Source organism: Triticum urartu, chromosome 3A (genome assembly GCF_056163025.1).
Source record: "Triticum urartu cultivar PI428250 chromosome 3A, HENAU_Tu73, whole genome shotgun sequence".
Lineage (NCBI taxonomy): Eukaryota > Viridiplantae > Streptophyta > Magnoliopsida > Poales > Poaceae > Triticum > Triticum urartu.
This window is the reverse complement of record NC_141875.1, coordinates 401,262,280-401,279,087: the sequence shown is the minus strand read 5'-3', so window position 1 is coordinate 401,279,087 and position 16,808 is coordinate 401,262,280. Positions and strand designations below refer to the sequence as shown.

The following is a 16,808-nucleotide window of genomic DNA, read 5'->3' as shown; positions in this document are numbered from 1 at the left end:
AACAAATTTTGTATCGCAACAAAACAAATTACAACTATAAAACAAAAGGAAGGTTGGCATAAAATTTAACAGCCTGGCAGATAAATGCACCACCAGAAGTTCAGAAGCTCAGTTCATTTGACCTGACTGTTATGTTTTCATGTTGTATTGTCCGACGGAGCACCATAACCTTCGCCTTCATTTGTCCTAGGCTCCTAAACAACATAGCAAATGTCTGATAGTCTGGTTTCAAAGCCATGCATATCTTGACGACATTGAACAATGTCTGTCCTTGTTTCACAAAGGGTCTCTGTTAGGGAATGGACTTGTGTCTGGAGTGCAGATATAACATTGTTTTGAGCTTGCATATCTTGATCATGAGGCAGTTTGGACGAGATTGCCTTAACAACCAACCCAGTATTACGTAGGAACGTGCGTTTGGGACTGTTAGTGGACAGGTACTCACTGATACGTCTCCAACGTATCTATAATTTTTTATTGTTCCATGTTGTTTTATTATCAATCTTGGATGTTTTATAATCATTTTATAGTCATTTTATATCATTTTTGGTACTAACCTATTGACATAGTGCCAGTTGCTGTTTTTCCATGTTTTTTTACATCGCAGAAAATCAATATCAAACGGAGTCCAAATGCCACGGAACTTGATGGAGATTTTTTATGGTCCAGAAGGAAGATGTTGGGCCCTGGTTGCACCTGGGGGGAGTCCCGAGGAGGGGACAACCCACCAGGGCGCGCCAGGAGGCCCAGGCGTGCCCTGGTGGGTTGTGCCCACCTCAAGTGCCCCTCGGACCGCCTCTTTGCTCTATAAATACCCCAAAACCCCAGAACCCTAGGGGAGTCGACAAAATATTCATCCAGCCGCCGCAGAGTCCAGAACCACCAGATCCAATCTAGACACAATCATAGAGGGGTTCACCACTTCCATTGGTGCCTCTCTGATGATGCGTGAGTAGTTCTCTGTAGACCTTCGTGAAGGAAATATGCCCTGGAGGCAATAATAAAGTTTTTATTTATATTTCCTTATATCATGATAAATGTTTATTATTCATGCTAGAATTGTATTAACTAGAAACTTAGTACATGTGTGAATACATAGACAAAACAGAGTGTCCCTAGTATGCCTCTACTTGACTAGCTCGTTAATCAAAGATGGTTAAGTTTCCTGACCATAGACATGTGTTGTCATTTGATGAACGGGATCACACCATTAGAGAATGATGTGATGGAAAAGACCCATCCGTTAGCTTAGCATAACTGATTGTTTAGTTTTATTGCTATTGCTTTCATCATGACTTATACATGTTCCTCTGACTATGAGATTATGCAACTCCCGAATACTGGAGGAACACCTTTCGTGCTATCAAACGTCACAATGTAACTGGGTGATTATATAGATGCTCTATAGGTGTCTCCTATGGTGTTTATTGAGTTGGCATAGATCGAGATTAGGATTTTTCACTCCGTGAACCGGAGAGGTATCTCTAGGCCCTCTCGGTAATGTACATCACTATAAGCCTTGCAAGCAATGTGACTAATGAGTTAGTTGCAGGATGTTGCATTGAAGAATGAGTAAAGAGACTTGTCGGTAATGAGATTGAACTAGGTATTGAGATACCGATGATCGAATCTCGGGCAAGTAAGATACCGATGACAAAGGGAACAACGTATGTTGTTATGTGGTTTGACCGATAAAGATCTTCGTAGAATATGTAGGAACCAATATGAGCATCCAGGTTCCGCTATTGGTTATGAGGTATTTCAGATTCCGAACCTAGTATTTCAGACTCATGCCCGAGTCGAGAGGTATGAGACCTCTGACAAGTACTTTGCCTATAAGATGGAGGAGAATAGCTCAACCAATGAGCATGTGCTCAGATTGTATGAGTACTACAATCGCTTGAATCAAGTGGGAGTTAATCTTCGAGATAAAATAGTGATTGACAGAGTTCTCTAGTCACTATCACCAAGTTACTGGAACTTCATGATGAACTATAATATGCAAGGGATGACGAAAATGATTCACGAGCTCTTCACGATGCTGAAATCGGCGAAGGTAGAAATCAAGAAAAGCATCAAGTGTTGATGGTTGACAAGACCACTAGTTTCAAGTAAAAGGGCAAGGGAAAGAAAGGGAACTTCAAGAAGGATGGCAAGCAAGTTGCCACTCCCATGAAGAAGCCCAGAGCTAGACCCAAGCCTAAAACTGAGTGCTTCTACTGCAAAGGAAATGGTCACTGGAAGTGGAACTGCCCTAGATACTTGGTGGATAAGAAGGATGGAAAAGAACAAAGGTATATTTAATATACATGTTATTGATGTGTACTTACTAGTGTTTATAGAAATCCCTTGGTATTTGATACTAGGTTCAGTTGCTAAGAGTAGTAACTTGAAACAGGAGTTGCAAAATAAACAGAGACTAGTTAAGGGCGAGGTGATGATGTGTGTTGGAAGTGATTCCAAGGTTGATCAGATCACGATCGCACACTCCCTTTACCTTCGGGATTAGTGTTGAACCTAAAATAAATGTTATTTGGTGTTTGCATTGAGCATGAATGTGATTGGATCAAGTTTATTGCGATATAATTCATAATTTAAGTCAGAGAATAATTGTTGTTCTGTTGACATGAATGGTCTTACATCCAATGTAAATGGTTTACTAAATCTTGATCGTAGTGATACACATATTCATAATATTGAAGCCAAAAGATGCAAAGTTAATAATAATAGTGCAACTTATTTGTGGCACTGCCGTTGAGGTCATATTGGTGTAAAGCGCATAAAGAAACTCCATGCTGATGGGCTTTTGGAATCACTTATTATGAATCACTTGATGCTTGCAAACCACGCCTAATGGGCAAGATGACTAATACTCTGTTCTTCGGAACAATGGAGCGAGCAACTGACTTATTGGAAATAATACATACTGATGTATGCGGTCCAATGAATGTTGAGGCTCGCGGCAGGTATCATTATTTTCTGACCTTCACAGATGATTTGAGCAGATATAGGTATATCTACTTAATGAAACATAAGCCTGAAACATTTGAAAAGTTCAAAGAATTTCAGAGTGAAGTAGAAAATCATCGTAACAAGAAAATAAAGTTTCTACGATCTGATCGTGGAAGTGAATATTTGAAGTTATGAGTTTGGTCTTCATTTGAAACAATGTGGAATACTTTCACAACTCACGCCACCTGGAACACCATAGTGTAATGGTGTGTCCGAACATCGTGACCATACTTTATTAGATATGGTGCGATCTATGATGTCTCTTACCAATTTACGAATATCGTTTTGGGGTTATGCATTAGAGACAGCTGCATTCACGTTAAAATAGGGCACCATCTAATCCGTTGAGACGACACCGTATGAACTATGGTTTGGCAAGAAACCTCAGCTATCATTTCTTAAAGTTTGGGACTGCAATGCTTATGTGAAGAAGCTTCAACTTGATAAGCTCGAACCCAAATTGGAGAAGTGCGTCTTCATAGGATACCCAAAAGAAACTGTTGGGTACACCTTCTATCACAGATCCGAAGGCAAGATCTTTATTGCTAAGAGTGGATCCTTTCTAGAGAAGGAGTTTCTCTCGAAAGAACTGAGTGGGAGGAAAGTAGAACTTGATGAGGTAATTGCACCTTCTCTCAAATTGGAAAGTAGCTCATCACTGAAATCAGTTCCAGTGATGCCTACACCAATTAGTCAGGAAGTTAATGATGATGATCATGAAACTTCAAATCAAGTTACTACCAAACCTCGTAGGTCAACCAGAGTACGATCCGCACTGGTGTGGTACGGTAATCCTGTTCTGGAAGTCATGTTACTAGACCATGATGAACCTACAAACTATGAGGAAGCGATGATGAGCCCAGATTCCGCAAAATGGCTTGAGGCCATGAATTCTGAGATGGGATCCATGTATGAGAACAAAGTGTGGACTTTGGTTGACTTGCCTGATGATCAGCAAGCCATAGAGAATAAATGGATCTTCAAAAAGAAGACTGGCGCTAATGGTAATGTTACTGTCTACAAAGTACGACTTGTTGCGAAAGGTTTTCGACAAGTTCAAGGAGTTGACTACGATGAGACCTTCTCACCCGTAGCGATGCTTAAGTCCGTCCAAATCATGTTAGCAATTGCCGCATTTTATGATTATGAAAGTTGGCAAATGGATGTCAAAACTGAATTCCTTAATGGATATCTTAAAGAAGAGTTGTACATGATGCAACTAGAAGGTTTTGTCGATCCAAAAGGTGCTAACAAAGTGTGAAAGCTCCAGCGATCCATTTATGGACTGGTGCAAGTATCTCGGAGTTGGAATATATGTTTTGATAGTGTGATCAAAGCATATGGTTTTATACAGACTTTTGGAGAAGCCTGTATTTACAAGAAAGTGAGTGGGAGCTCTGTAGCATTTCTGATATTATATGTGGATGACATATTGTTGATCGGAAATGATACTGAATTACTGGATAGCATAAAAGGATACTTGAATAAGAATTTTTAAATGAAAGACCTCGGTGAAGCTGCTTACATATTGGGCATCAAGATCTATAAAGATAGATCAAGACGCTTGATAAGACTTTCGATGAATACATACCTTGATAAGATTTTGAAGGAGTTCAAAATGGATCAGTCAAAGAAGGAGTTCTTGCCTGAGTTGTAAGGTGTGAAGTTGAGTAAAGACTCAAAACCCGACCACGGCAGAAAATAGAAAGAGAATGAAAATTCATTCCCTATGCCTCAGCCATAGGTTCTATAAAGTATGTTATGTTGTGTACCTTGCCATGAGTTTGGCAAGGGGTACGATATTGATCCAGAAGTGGATCACTTGACAGCGGTCAAAATTATCCTTAAAAGACTAAGGAGATATTTCTCGATTATGGAGGTGATAAAGACACTACAAGAAATATGTCAACTTGCGACCATCACTATTGGTCACCAAAAGGTCATTGTTTTTCATTTGCGACCTTTTTTTGACCAAAAACAGAAGGTCAAAAGCTAGCGGTCGTAAACTGAAATTAACGACCTTCTCTGTGAGAAGGTCGTGGAATTCCATGACCAAAACAAAAGGTCATTGATTCTATGACCTTCTATTTTGGTCTCTATCTCTCTGCCCAGGCCACGTCGGATCTGACGTGGCAATCTGACGTGGCAAAATTGCGACCTATTAAAAAGGTCATTGATAAGATTCAGCCCAGTCCGATTAGGTGTCTATATGGGCCGAGCCCAACAATTCAGCCCATTTAATGTATTTTTTCTTGTTAATTTTCACTAGCTACATGGGCCTGGCCCATTTTATTTTCTAGGACGTTGCCTTCTATAATTCATTTCTTTTTTGGCCTCAGCCCTTTTACAGTCCAATCTATTTTGGGCCTCCACAACATACATTTAGAAGCTTAACATCTCAGCATGTACAAATGTATCCAAACCATTTTATTTCTTTTAACACAAAAGGATTCATTACACAGCCATGATAATAGATAGTAGATACATTCGAGAGAGACTGAATTAACATAGAAATGAAGCAACAAAGGGCAGTCCGAGAAAAGGAACTACATGGGACTACAACAACATGGGACTAGAGCTATCATTTCTATTTCTACCAGCATTTGTAGACGCTTGCAAGAGAGGGAGAGAGATCATCCATCATCAATCAGTGACAGTAGCAACGTTCGAGAGACCCCCTCCCCCTGCTGCTGCTCCTGCTTCGTGTGCCTATTACTGCTTGCTGTGCCACATCACTAGTCGCCCTGCACACAAGAATTTTAGCTTTACATAAGGTTTACAAGAACAGGACCCTGATACATGAGATTGACATTCACAAGTTATTTGCATTTTTATTAGGAACTGCATCACACCATTTACATTACTAGTTATGTATTGACATACTTATCTAAAAGAACATATACAAAAACATATGAATTTTATTTCTGAATACCAATACAGAAGTACTAAAAAACAAGACTAAAAATCAGTAGAAGGTAACAAGAGCTCATTACACAAGTTTTGCTAGCAATTAGGGGACCCTGGTTCCTATACTGACCACATTTGGGCATATCCTACCCTACCAGTGGCTAAATAATGCAACTTTATGACTGTCAAGTAGGCCTATAGCTTGATGATGGAGCAGACTCAAACATTACAAACACAATAGCTGATGTGCGCCATGGAGCACGATCTGAAAGTTGTTCCTTGTTTATTAAACTTAAGGACAAGAAAAGCACTCAGGTTGCATCTTTCGCAGACACGACAACATACATGAGCCAAATTAACAAACAAGAGGTGCAGATCTGGAACCAGTCATCATCAAATGAAGTGTTTCATCACCGTGCACTGATTGAAGGGCACATGATAACCTATACCAATGTTGATGACCCCCACAAACAGACCACCATGGCTCAACACACCGACCGGTCAGAGTCTTACCTGTGTTTTAGCCATGGACGCTAGCTGTTGAGCAGAGCAGAGCAGCGGGAGGAGGACTGCTGCAGCAAGAAGAGGAGGTTCCTTGACTTGACGACCACCAGATGTACATCATGCCTGCCCAGAGTAAATAGAAGGAGAACGGGTGAGACAATGCAGCGGGGAGAGACAGTGAAGATAGTTCTTGAAGGTCAGAAGATAATACACCAAATGTGCATGAAAGACAATACAGTAAACACCATCTTGTTTATAGCAAGGCAATATAGTAGCACGTCTCTAGCATATCATCTCGTTTAAAGAATGCATTCAGGCAAGAAATGGACAGTTGGTCTAATTTTCTCACACTTGCATTTTCATAGTTAACACCATCATGTAAAACACCAAGCTGCTCTAGGCTGGCCAATTGACTGATACCACTGGATAAGCAAAGCAAACTACTACCAAAATAAGAACCAGACATGGCAAGCAAACCATTGGGTTGCTCTTATTGACGATAATCACAGCAGGAAATAAGCCCAGGCGATTGAAAAACATTGAATTCTGCACCAGAATCAAGTGGATTCTGCAAAATTACATTGCTACAAAAGCACAATCACATGGCACAGATCACAGCTGAAATGAATCACTACTTTTGATACGCCAGTTTACCAAAAGAAAAACACAAATTCAGTTGTTACAACCAAAGAACTAACAGGGCTTTGGCAATCATTCAGCAATTCCCATCTAGCCAGCAGCAATACTACTAGTACTTAACCAGAGTCAACAAGCAGTAAGCAACAGAACCAGCTAGTAGATACAAGCAATGCACTCTAAAGAGGAATTGATTTTGATGTCAGTTTCTAGTTTACCAAAAGAAACTGACATATGTAGCATCAAGGAACACCTGCAGCTGCAGCATCGATTTGATTGTGAGGAAATTTGTGAAGGGGAATGGGTGAGACAGTGTAGTGCGGAGAGAAATCTCAAGTACCTCAACTCAGCGGCATTAGGAACGGACGACGACAGCATCCTACGCCGGCGTCCCTTGTACGGCACCAGACACGGCTGCGTCGCTGCCGGCAGAGGGCTCTCCCGACGCGTGACCATCAAGAAGGAGGTGAGCAGGCCCGGCTCGACGGCACAGACAGGGGAGTGCGGTCGGAGACGGCGAAACCGGCGACGCAGCTGATCTGGATATGGATCAGCGGTGGGATACCTACATCAAGATTCAAGAATCAAGGTTTCATCAGTAAATCACAAGAAAGAAAATCTCAAGTCAAGTTTTCCTGAATCAACTAGACTTCACTGTGTACGTACTACCAAGTACCAACAACTTAAATGGCTAAGTACCACGCTTTAGTTCTACATCTCTACGGTTCTATATTTACCAACCCAATATGCCCTATTTCCCACAGACCGATTCACAGTTATTATAGCTTACGGGTTAAGCCTAGGGAATCAAAGGAAATACACATCAGAAATTCTAGGTACATGTTGGGTCAGCACTACAATGTTTCACACTTATTTTGCACAAAAAAACATAGGAGGTTTGTTGTACTCGATTAGGAAACAGTGACAATGGCGGAGTGAATAATTTCATCTGTGCATATACTAGGATGACTTTGTGAGGTACTAGCACACACAAAGCACTAGTTTACCAATCAGGCTATCGCTGCTCGAAATGAAGAGGCTTCACTGCTAGAATTCACTGCCAAGGTACTAACAAAATAATAAATACCTAAGTGTCAAGCTACAGCTCTACATTTCTACATGTTCTCAAGCAGAAAAAATGCTTTGTGTGTGCACTGCGTGCCTACTCCGGCCTCCTTACATTGCAGATAAGCTCCCCATGGAAACCACCAGCCGCCAGGAGGTTGTCTTTCACCGTCATGGTGCTGATCTTCACCCTGGACAAGGGCCGACCTCCCCGCATATCCTGCACAGTGTGGTCGCACAGTGGATCAGAGATTGACCGACATTCTGACGATGCAGGACTATCACATCGCTCTGTGGTAGATCACCTAATTTGGGCCTGCCACGTTGAGCACTTCTTTTCCTCTTCGGAGTAAGGACGACCAATGCCTCACAGAATAGTTCTGCATCACGTACACATCATGCTTGGAAGTAGCCCACCGGAGGTTCCTCAGCTGCACATGTACAAGTATACGGTCAGTGCGTTTGTACCAGATTCTTGTTAAAACTCTGCAGAAATACAATGATGCAAATGAGTGCCATTTTATTCAAGCACACCAAATTCTACTGCGTTGATAAACAAGCATGAACACTTAACCAATTAATCAATATATATACCCAACCGTTCGTCCAAATTAAACAAGACATAAATTAGCTACATAATTGGAGTTAGCTTATCTTAATCAGGGCCAAGCAAGCTAGGATCCATGACATGAAAAGGAACTTGAATTAATTGCTGATACCCATAGTATTCCTTTGTCCCTCGTCAGCTAGCCGCAAACAAAGGCACAATGCACAGACGCTTTGCGTCTTGCTACCTTTATAGACTAACGTTTACTTAATTATTAACTATAGATTCTCCTAGCAATCTAGCTACCTTGTCCCCCTGCCCTAATCAGAGAAGATCTCCAAGTGCTAGACCAAATAATTCTTGAGGCAAACAACTACAGGTCCCAAGGATACACAGGTGTCAAGGAATTAAGGTGGATGACAAATTCATCACACCTGAATCTGAAACAAATTCCTTGACTTACTGACTTGACTGAACATACATCCATGCATGTATCACTTGAGCTAGCATGCAGCAACCAGTGTGTAACTAACCAACTACTCCAGCTAATTAACTTCAAGCATGAAGAATTAACCAATTAAACAAGACGGAAACTAGCATAATGATCTATAAACAAAATGGGAAGTAAGCAGACGTGACCTGGAGGTCGTTGGAGAGCTTGACGTCGGCGATGGTGGTGCGAGAGGTAGCGGTCGGCGCTGAGGGCGGCCTCGGGGAGGACGGCACGCTGCATGACGGGGTCGCGGGTCAGCATGTCCGCCAGCTCCCACTGGATCGGCTTCGCCACCATCCGCACCCGCCGCTCCTTGGCCATGCACCACACCACGCGCAGCGACGCCGACGACCACGACGACGGCCACGGCAGCCGCCGCATGGAGATGGGCGCCGCGGCAACGAGGGCGCGCGGCAGCGGCGGGGACACCAGCGGGCAGCACGGGAACATCCTTCTCTCTTCTCCCTTTCCTCCTTTAGTTTGTCTAGTATAGTAAGAATCTGCAGAGGTGAATCGGTTAGACAAAGATCTTCCTGGTACATATGAGAAAAATGTGAAAAATGTTCTATGTGATGATTCTTTGTGGTAATAATATAGATCCTACAGCAGATTAAAATGTCCATTCTACAGACTCTGAGCTATACAAAACCTGAAGCATTTCCAGCTTTTGAGCTACTTTCCATTCTACAGAGAAGTACATATCTAATATATTATCGACAAAACATATACATCGATTCTTATCCATACAACAAAGAACACATTTGATCTGACAACTCCTCACACCATTATTAGTAGCAGAACGCATGCGCAACCACACATCCCATAAGTTGACTATTTGTGACAGGAGTAAGATTCCCCATGCAGCAGTCATCTGAGTTCACTACAGCAAGCAACAGGAGCGTGAGGCCAGCGAGCTCACTCACCACGCAGAGGAGAGGGAGGAGTCCATGACGGAGATGTTGCCGGCGCTGGAGATGTCCCACTGGCCGGGCCACGAGTCCTTGCAGTCAGTGCGGCGCTGCACCGCCCGGTGGCAGTCCCTGTCCCGATGCACCTCCGACCTGCAGGGAAGACGACCGGCGTTAGGCTCACGGGAGTGGCGATCCGGCGGAGGTGAGGGGAGGGGGGTTGGGATCGGGAGCAGAGGGTGGACCTGGGCACGGTGACCGTGTAGCCGTCGCAGGGCGTGCGGAAGCTGCAGGCGGTCATGGCGGACCGCGTCGGTGTCGCGCCGCAGCAGATCTCGGCATCGCTGGCCAGACCCCGCCGCCAGCACCGCATGCCGCTCCACGAGGGCGCCGACCTCACTGCCGCCGTCGCGCACAAGGGCGCCGGCTACTATGTCCTCGCCAGGATCGGGCGTGGGAGGTGCGGCGACAAGTACAGCGCGAGGGAAGGAGGGGGCCGCCGCCGGCGACGACAAGGGATAGGCGCTCGAACGACCTCCTTGGCGTGATCTTGGCTTGAATGAGAGGAAGAGAAGGTGGGGGCGGCGGGGGGAGGAGATCGCCGGCGGCAGGGTTGGGATCGGGGTCGGGGTCGCGAGAGGAGAGGGAGAGAACAAGGGGATCCTGATCGGGGTCGTGAGAAAGAAAGAAAGGAGGCGGGGGGTGGATGGAAGATGTCCAAAGGACAGTGCTAGGGTTTCGGCTGAGGTGGGGTTGACGGGGCGGCGAGGGGCGAGGGCTGCCGTTGGATCTGGAAGGATCCAACGGTGTTCACGCATGATCCGTGTGCGTTGTCTTTGGACCAATCAGAACGCAATTACAATATCATGACCATTTAAATTGGTCGCAGTAGATTTAGAAATAATTTGTTAAATCTAGCTATTTTCTTGACCTGAGAAATTCGAACAAATTGAAAAAATTAAAATCCTTCTTGTCGTGTCATCAAATGTGACCTGGTTTTAAGAAAAAAAAATAACAAACTAGTAATAAGACAAATATCTTTAAAAGAAGTGTCCTTAGAAATGCCCATCATAGTTTTTTTCGAGTTCCCAGAATAAGTTTTTTGTAAATGACCTACCAAATATTTGTTGCAAAATTGAACCAAAATATTTTTCTAAAACAATAGGCCATATTTAATTCACAATTGACCAAATGGTTGGGTGTCAAAAGCTTTGATACACCTCTCGTGAAAAAGACAAATTTCCACCAATTCAGTTGGAACCTGATCAAATTTGAACTGCAGCTGCCTCATAGTTTGCTTTTTATTTTTTTCCAAAAATCATTTATAGGTACATCAGTATCTATTTAATGAGAGAAACATCAAAAGTTTTCCAAGATTCAACCACTAGCTAGGAACGGTCAAGCCCGTCCTTTTGACCGCATTTTGAAACGGGCATAAAAAAATAAAAAAATCAAAAAATTGGAAAACCTTCGCATTGTGTCATTGTATGTGACCAAGTTTCCAGCAAAAATAATAAAATTGTGATACGGTAACTATTTTAAAAAAGTGTTCTCAGAAATGAGCTATCATGCGTGAAGATTCATGGCTTTCAAGCCAAATGATCACTCTCATGGCCACATTCATAGCATAGTTTGTTCAAATGATCTCATATTATGCACAAGGATGCATCTTGGAATTCCAAACAATGTTGCCTAAGGGAGTTTTTATTTTCTTTGCACGAAAAATTCATTTTCTATTTTTCGAGTGCCCAAAATGAGGTTTTTTTGTGAAGGACCTACCATATATTTGTTGTAAAATTGTACCAAATCAATTTTCTAAAATACTAGGCCATGTTTAATGCAAAATTGACCAAATGGTTTGGTGTCAAAGGCCTTGATCCAGCTCTGGTGAAAAAGATAAATTTCTGCCGATTTAGGAGGAAGCGGGTCAAATTTGAACTGCAACTGCCTCATAGTTTGCTCTTTAATTTTTCCAAAAATTATTTCTAGGTACGTAAGTATCTATTTAATCATAGAAACACCAAAAAATTCCAAGATTCAACCACTAGCTAGGAACGGTCAAGCCCGCCGTTTTGACCGCATTTTGAAACGGGCATAAAAAATTCAAAAAAATTCAAAAAATTGGAAAACCTTCGCATTGTTTCATCATATGTGGACAAGTTACCAGCAGAACTTATAAACTAGTAATACGGTAATTATTTTAAAAAAGTGTTCTCAGAAATGAGCTATCATGCGTGAAGATTCATGGCTTTCAAGCCAAATGATCACTCTCATGGCCACATTCATGGCATAGTTTGTTCAAATGATCTCATATTGTGCACAAGGGTGCATCTTGGAATTCCAAACAATGTTGCCTAAGGGAGTTTTCATTTTCTTTGCATGGAAAATTCATTTTCTATTTTTTGAGTACCCGAAATGAGGTTTTTTTGTGAAGGACCTACCATATATTTGTTGCAAAATTGTACCAAACCAATTTTCTAAAATACTAGGACATATTTAATGCACAATTGACCAAATGGTTGGGTGTAAAAAGTTTCGATCCACCTCTCATGAAAAAGACAAATTCCCGCCGATTCAAGAGGAAGCGGGTCAAATTTGAACTGCAGCTACCTCATAGTTTGCTCTTTAATTTTTCCAAAAAGCATTTATAGGTACATAAGTATCTATTTAATCAGAGAAACACCAAAAAAAATTCTAAGATTCAACCACTAGTTAGGAACGGTCAAGCCCGCCATTTTGACCGCATTTTGAAACGGGCATACAAAATTCAAAAAAATCAAAAAAAATGGAAAACCTCCGCATTGTGTCATCATATGTGACCAAGTTATCAGCAAAAATTATAAACTTGTAATACGGTAATTATTTTTAAAAAAGTGTTCTCAGAAATGAGCTATCATGCGTGAAGATTCATGGCTTTCAAGCCAAATGATCACTCTTATGGTCACATTCATGGCATAGTTTGTTCAAATGATCTCATATTGTGCACAACAGTGCATCTTGGAATTCCAAACAATGTTGCCTAAGGGAGTTTTCATTTTCTTTGCACGGAAAATTCATTTTCTATTTTTCGAGTGCTCGAAATGAGGATTTTTTGTGAAGGACCTACCATATATTTGTTGCAAAATGGTACCAAATCAATTTTCTAAAATACTAGGACATATTTAATGCACAATTGACCAAATGATTGGGTGTAAAAAGTTTTGATCCACCTCTCGTGAAAAAGACAAATTCCCGCCGATTCAGTTAGAAGCGGGTCAAATTTGAACTGTAGCTACCTCATAGTTTGCTCTTTATTTTTTTCCAAAAATGATTTCTAGGTACATAAGTATCTATTTAATCAGAGAAATACCAAAAAAATTCTAAGATTCAACCACTAGCTAGGAACGGTCAAGCCCGCCATTTTGACTGCATTTTGAAACGGGCATAAAAAATTAAAAAAATTAAAAAATTGGAAAACCTTCACATTGTGTCATTATATGTGACCATGTTTCCAGGAAAAATAATAAACTTGTAATACGGCAATTATTTTAAAAAAGTGTTCTCAGAAATGGGCTATCATGCGTGAAGATTCATGGCTTTCAAGCCAAATGATCAATCTTATGGCCACATTCTTGGAATAGTTTGTTTAAATGATCTCATATTGTGCACAAGGGTGCATCTTGGAATTCCAAACAATGTTTCCTAAGGGAGTTTTCATTTTCTTTGCACGGAAAATACATTTTCCATTTTCCAAGTGCCCGAAATGAGTTTTTTTTGTGAAGGACCTACCATATATTTGTTGCAAAATTGGACCAAATCAATTTTCTAAAATACTAGGCCATATTTAATGCACAATTGACAAAATGGTTGGGTGTCAAAAGTTTTGATCCACCTCTGGTGAAAAAGACAAATTCCCGCCGATTCAGCTGGAAGCGGGTCAAATTTGAACTGCAGGTGCCTCCTAGTTTACTATTTATTTTTTCCAAAAATCATTTATAGTTACATAAGTACCTATTTAATCATAAATACATTGTTTGGTGGCGATACGTCAAGGTTTGGGCGGTGGCCGAGGCCCCCAACTCTAGAGCGCGTAAACTCACATGCCTGCCGCGTGGTCACCCCGTGACCGTGGAGTTGCCATGTGTTCTGGGCAGCCTAGGCATGTCTAGTGGGTTGGGCACTCCCCAGGTAGGTGCTAGGAAGAAAATTACAACATAAGATTCTCACGAGGAGACTGATCGATGCTCAAACATGAATTAGCAGCCAAGTGTTTGATTAGCGGTACGGGAAATGTACATGGCTAATGGGCGTGAGTTTTGGCTGAGGATGATCAGTTACTAAGAATACCATCTTCACAAATTTTTAGCTCAAAAGGAGGAGCCTAGGTGGTACTTGCTTTGCAAAGTACCACACTGGACATAAATACGAATGTTGAAGCTGGGCTCAAAATGATGAATGGATTGAGCTAGCATTTGGTGGAGGATGGTTATTTGGGCATAGGAAAGAACTGTAGAAAATGGATACTATTTGGACATGCCAAAGTGGTACTTCCTTCACAAACTGTTGTTCTGAACAGAATAGGAAAATGAATATTGTTGAATTATTTTTGAACTAGGCAAGGAAGGTTTTTTACATATTTGACAAAGATATGACCCAAAGAATTTATGAGATTTTTTTGGGAATTTTTGGAATGACAGAAATATAGGTTGCTTCACAAACTATGGCAAAAACTGCCACATGGACATGACACATAGGCAAAACTGATAGGTGGCGCCTAGTCATAGCAACCCACCACAATTTACAAAGTTATGACCATCTATATTGGTCATGATCAGCTAGAAATAAGGCAGCAGACCAGTGCTATTTGCTTTATGACCATTTTGTGTAAGGAAATTACGACCTTTCTGACCAAAATGGTCGTTATAGTTTAGGTTTTGGAGCCCCCCGAACAGCTTTTGACCAATTGGTCTGAAATGGTCATAGATCTATGACCAATTCTTCCAGGGTCACTGACAGAAGGTCACTAGTTGACATATTTCTTGTAGTGAGAGTTCGTCGTAAAGTGTTACACCGATGCAAGCTTTTACACCAATCCGGATGACTATGAGTCTCAATTTGGATATATATATATATATATATATTAAAAGTGGGAGCAATTAGCTAGAGTAGCTCCATGCAGAGCAGTGTAGACATAGAAAATTTGCAAAATACATATGGCTCTCAATGTGACAGACCCATTGACTAAGCTTCTCTCACAAGCAAAACATGATCACACCTTAGTACTCTCTTTGGGTGTTAATCTCATAGGGATGTGAACTAGATTATTGACTCTAGTAAAACCCTTTGAGTATTAGTCACATGGTGATGTGAACTAATCACATGGTGATGTGAACTACTAGTGTTAAATCACATGGCGATGTGAACTAGATTATCGACTCTAGTGCAAGTGGGAGACTGACGGAAATATGCCCTAGAGGCAATAATAAAGTTGTTATTTATATTTCCTTATATCATGATAAATGTTTATTTTTCATGCTAGAATTGTATTATCCGGAAACTTAGTACATGTGTGAATACATAGACAAAACAGAGTGTCCGTAGTATGCCTCTGCTTGACTAGCTCATTAATCAAAGATGGTTAAGTTTCCTGACAATAGACATGTGTTTTCATTTGATGAACGGGATTACATCATTAGAGAATGATGTGATGGACAAGACCCATCCGTTAGCTTAGCATAAATGATCGGTTAGTTTTATTGCTATTGCTTTCATCATGACTTATACATGTTCCTCTGACTATGAGATTATGCAACTCCCGAATACCAGAGGAACACCTTGTGTGCTATCAAACGTCACAACATAACTGGGTGATTATAAAGATGCTCTACAGGTGTCTCCGATGGTGTTTGTTGAGTTGGCATAGATAGAGATTAGGATTTGTCACTTCGTGTATCGGAGAGGTATCTCTAGGCCCTCTCGGTAATGTACATCACTATAAGCCTTGCAAGCAATGTTACTAATGAGTTAGTTGCGGGATGTTGCATTATGGAACGAGTAAAGAGACTTGCCGGTAACGAGATTGAACTAGGTATTGAGACACCGATGATCGAATCTCGGGCAAGTAACATACCGATGACAAAGGGAACAACGTATGTTGTTATGCGGTACCGATAAAGATCTTCGTAGAATATGTAGGAACCAATATGAGAATCCAGGTTCCGTTGTTGGTTATCGACCGGAGATGAGTCTCGGTCATGTCTACATAGTTCTCGAACCCGTAGGGTCCGCACGCTTAACATTCGATGACGATCGGTATTATGAGTTTATGTGTTTTGATGTACCGAATGTAGTTAGGAGTCCCGGATGTGATCATGGACATGACGAGGAGTCTCCAAATGGCCGAGACATAAAGATTGATATATTGGACGATGTTATTCGGACACTGGATGAGTTCCGGGGTCACCGGATAAATATTGGAGTGTCGGGGGGAAACCCCGGGGGAACTAATGGGCCAACATGGGCCTTGTGAGAGAGAGAGGAGAGGGCCCTAGGGCTGCCCCCCCCTTGAGGAGTCCAAATTGGACTAGGAGGGGGCGGCGCCCCCTTCCCTTTCCTTCTCCCTCTCTCCCTCTCCTTCCTCCCCCCTCTCTTCCCTTGTTGGAAACCTACTAGGAATAGGATTCCTATTCCTAGTAGGAATCCTACTTGGGGCGCGCCCCATGAGGGCCGGCCGGCCTACCCCCTTGCTCCTTTATAT

At 41.8% G+C, this 16,808-nt stretch overlaps 1 protein-coding gene across 2 annotated transcripts; it reads right to left on the bottom strand.

Annotated features, from left to right (window-relative positions):
- Positions 1–5,426: 5,426 nt before the first annotated feature.
- On the bottom strand, positions 5,427–10,768 carry LOC147979847 (uncharacterized). Of its 2 annotated transcripts, XM_087547206.1 has the most exons (8): positions 10,318–10,768; positions 10,088–10,225; positions 9,311–9,664; positions 8,430–8,555; positions 8,240–8,344; positions 7,400–7,624; positions 6,433–6,546; positions 5,427–5,756 (listed from the first exon to the last, which is right to left on the bottom strand). In XM_087547206.1, the coding sequence occupies exons 3-4, from the start codon at positions 9,612–9,614 to the stop codon at positions 8,521–8,523; spliced, it is 339 nt and encodes a 112-aa protein (XP_087403332.1). In that variant the 5' UTR covers positions 9,615–9,664; positions 10,088–10,225; positions 10,318–10,768; the 3' UTR covers positions 5,427–5,756; positions 6,433–6,546; positions 7,400–7,624; positions 8,240–8,344; positions 8,430–8,520. The 2 variants fall into 2 exon arrangements, with proteins under 2 accessions (XP_087403332.1, XP_087403333.1); XM_087547207.1 differs by lacking the exons at positions 10,088–10,225; positions 10,318–10,768 and having other exon boundaries at positions 8,430–9,495.
- Positions 10,769–16,808: the final 6,040 nt, after the last annotated feature.

Bases quoted from the DNA above. Each gene is read 5' to 3' on its own strand.
- LOC147979847 (XM_087547206.1), bottom strand. From the start codon at position 9,614: ATGTTCCCGTGCTGCCCGCTGGTGTCCCCGCCGCTGCCGCGCGCCCTC. The intron at 8,556-9,310 runs GTCACGTCTGCT...GTACATGTGCAG, and splicing joins AGCTCTCCAACGACCTCCAG to CTGAGGAACCTCCGGTGGGC.